Here is a 1,347-nt window from a genome sequence, read left to right as displayed (position 1 = left end):
ATCTTTGTGTCCTGCATGTTCAGCATGAAGTCAGAGGAGCTGCCGGTGCCCTCGATGACCCCTCTGATGAAGGTGTTATTAATCTACGGCTGTGGAGAGAAAGGCTAGATGAAGGTCTCCCGGGTAGGTACAGACTGAGTGCATGCAGAAACCATATAAATTTGTGTTTGTAGCAGGCATTTAAAAACTATTAACTTTGTAGTATTCTTGCATTGGCTTGTTCACCTCATGTATACACCCGGAAGCTGCTGCATGAATGTCATGTTTTTCTCTTGAATGTCGTGCGGTGTTGAAACACGGAGAGGGCTGAGACAGAGAAAACTAAATTTCGTGTGGATTGTGCATGCATATAACAGGAGAATATTTTGCTGTGAAAGAGCAGAAGTTGTTCGGCTGGGATACCCACACTGTAGATGGGGAGTCACTCAGGCCGATGACACCCGATGAGAGAAGGGCTGAGCATCATATGGACTGGCACTTGTGCTGGAAGGGCGGAAAGGTATGTGATTTTAAAGAGAAGTTTGTTTCCACTCAGCAGCAGCAGCAGCAGCAGCAACAGCAGCAGGAACAGCCGCAGCAACAGCAGCAGCATCAACAGCAGCAGCAGCGCAATTAGGCAGAGTGTCAGTATGGCTTTTTCAGGTTCAACAAGTGCCCACAACTGACGCGATGAGGGCTTTCTATGACAACCGGAAAGCTGTAAGCGAAGTGATTCACAGGTGCGTTTTGTTTGTTTCCAATCCCTCTTAATTATACCATACAAAAACATATGAGTGCTCATACAAAAAATTCCACTTTATAGTGCATGCACAGTGCCCGCTGACTTGAACGAGCTGCACTTTCTTGCATTTCTTAGAAAGGGAAGGAAAGCATCCAGTATATGTTTCTGCTGCGGCAAAACTACGCCAGCAACGGCTGGATGCTGGCGTAATGTTTTCGCAGCAGAAACATATGAAGGATGAATTTGTTATTTCTGAATCTTCGTAAGTTCAATAGAGAATGTGGCTCGGGTTGTTGCAGGAACTTTGAGGCTTTCAAGGATCTGACTATACACCGCGAACGGGTTAGTTACTGGCCCGTATTTCAGATACATTTCTATAGGATTTAAAAAATTAAGAAATAAAGTAATTATAACATTGAATATGTAGTGCATGTTGTGTGTAACTTCAGCTGGGGAAACTCGTACCCGAGCTCTGGAACCGGTGGGATTATGACCTCATTGCAAAGAAATGTCAGGAGAAACATGGCATTAACATCTATGATCCAAAGGTATGTTTTCGATATATATATATATATATATATATATATATATATATATATATATATATATATATATATATATATATA

At 42.2% G+C, this 1,347-nt stretch overlaps 1 protein-coding gene across 1 annotated transcript in view; it reads left to right on the top strand.

Annotated features, from left to right (window-relative positions):
* EMH_0073130 (uncharacterized protein) overlaps positions 1-1,347 on the top strand; it is a gene marked incomplete at both ends in the record, with an annotated part of 3,828 nt that overhangs the window by 1,500 nt on the left and 981 nt on the right. Inside the window, 5 exons of the mRNA XM_013502546.1 lie at positions 24-123; positions 357-499; positions 643-719; positions 1,021-1,063; positions 1,171-1,269. Coding sequence (XP_013358000.1) covers positions 24-123; positions 357-499; positions 643-719; positions 1,021-1,063; positions 1,171-1,269 — 462 coding nt within the window. The remainder of the gene's footprint in view (positions 1-23; positions 124-356; positions 500-642; positions 720-1,020; positions 1,064-1,170; positions 1,270-1,347) is intronic.

Source organism: Eimeria mitis, genomic scaffold (assembly GCF_000499745.2).
Source record: "Eimeria mitis Houghton genomic scaffold, Emh_scaff95, whole genome shotgun sequence".
In the NCBI taxonomy this organism is placed as follows: Eukaryota; Apicomplexa; class Conoidasida; order Eucoccidiorida; family Eimeriidae; genus Eimeria; species Eimeria mitis.
Note: the sequence above shows the minus strand (reverse complement) of the source record. Positions and strands in the feature narration are given on the sequence as shown.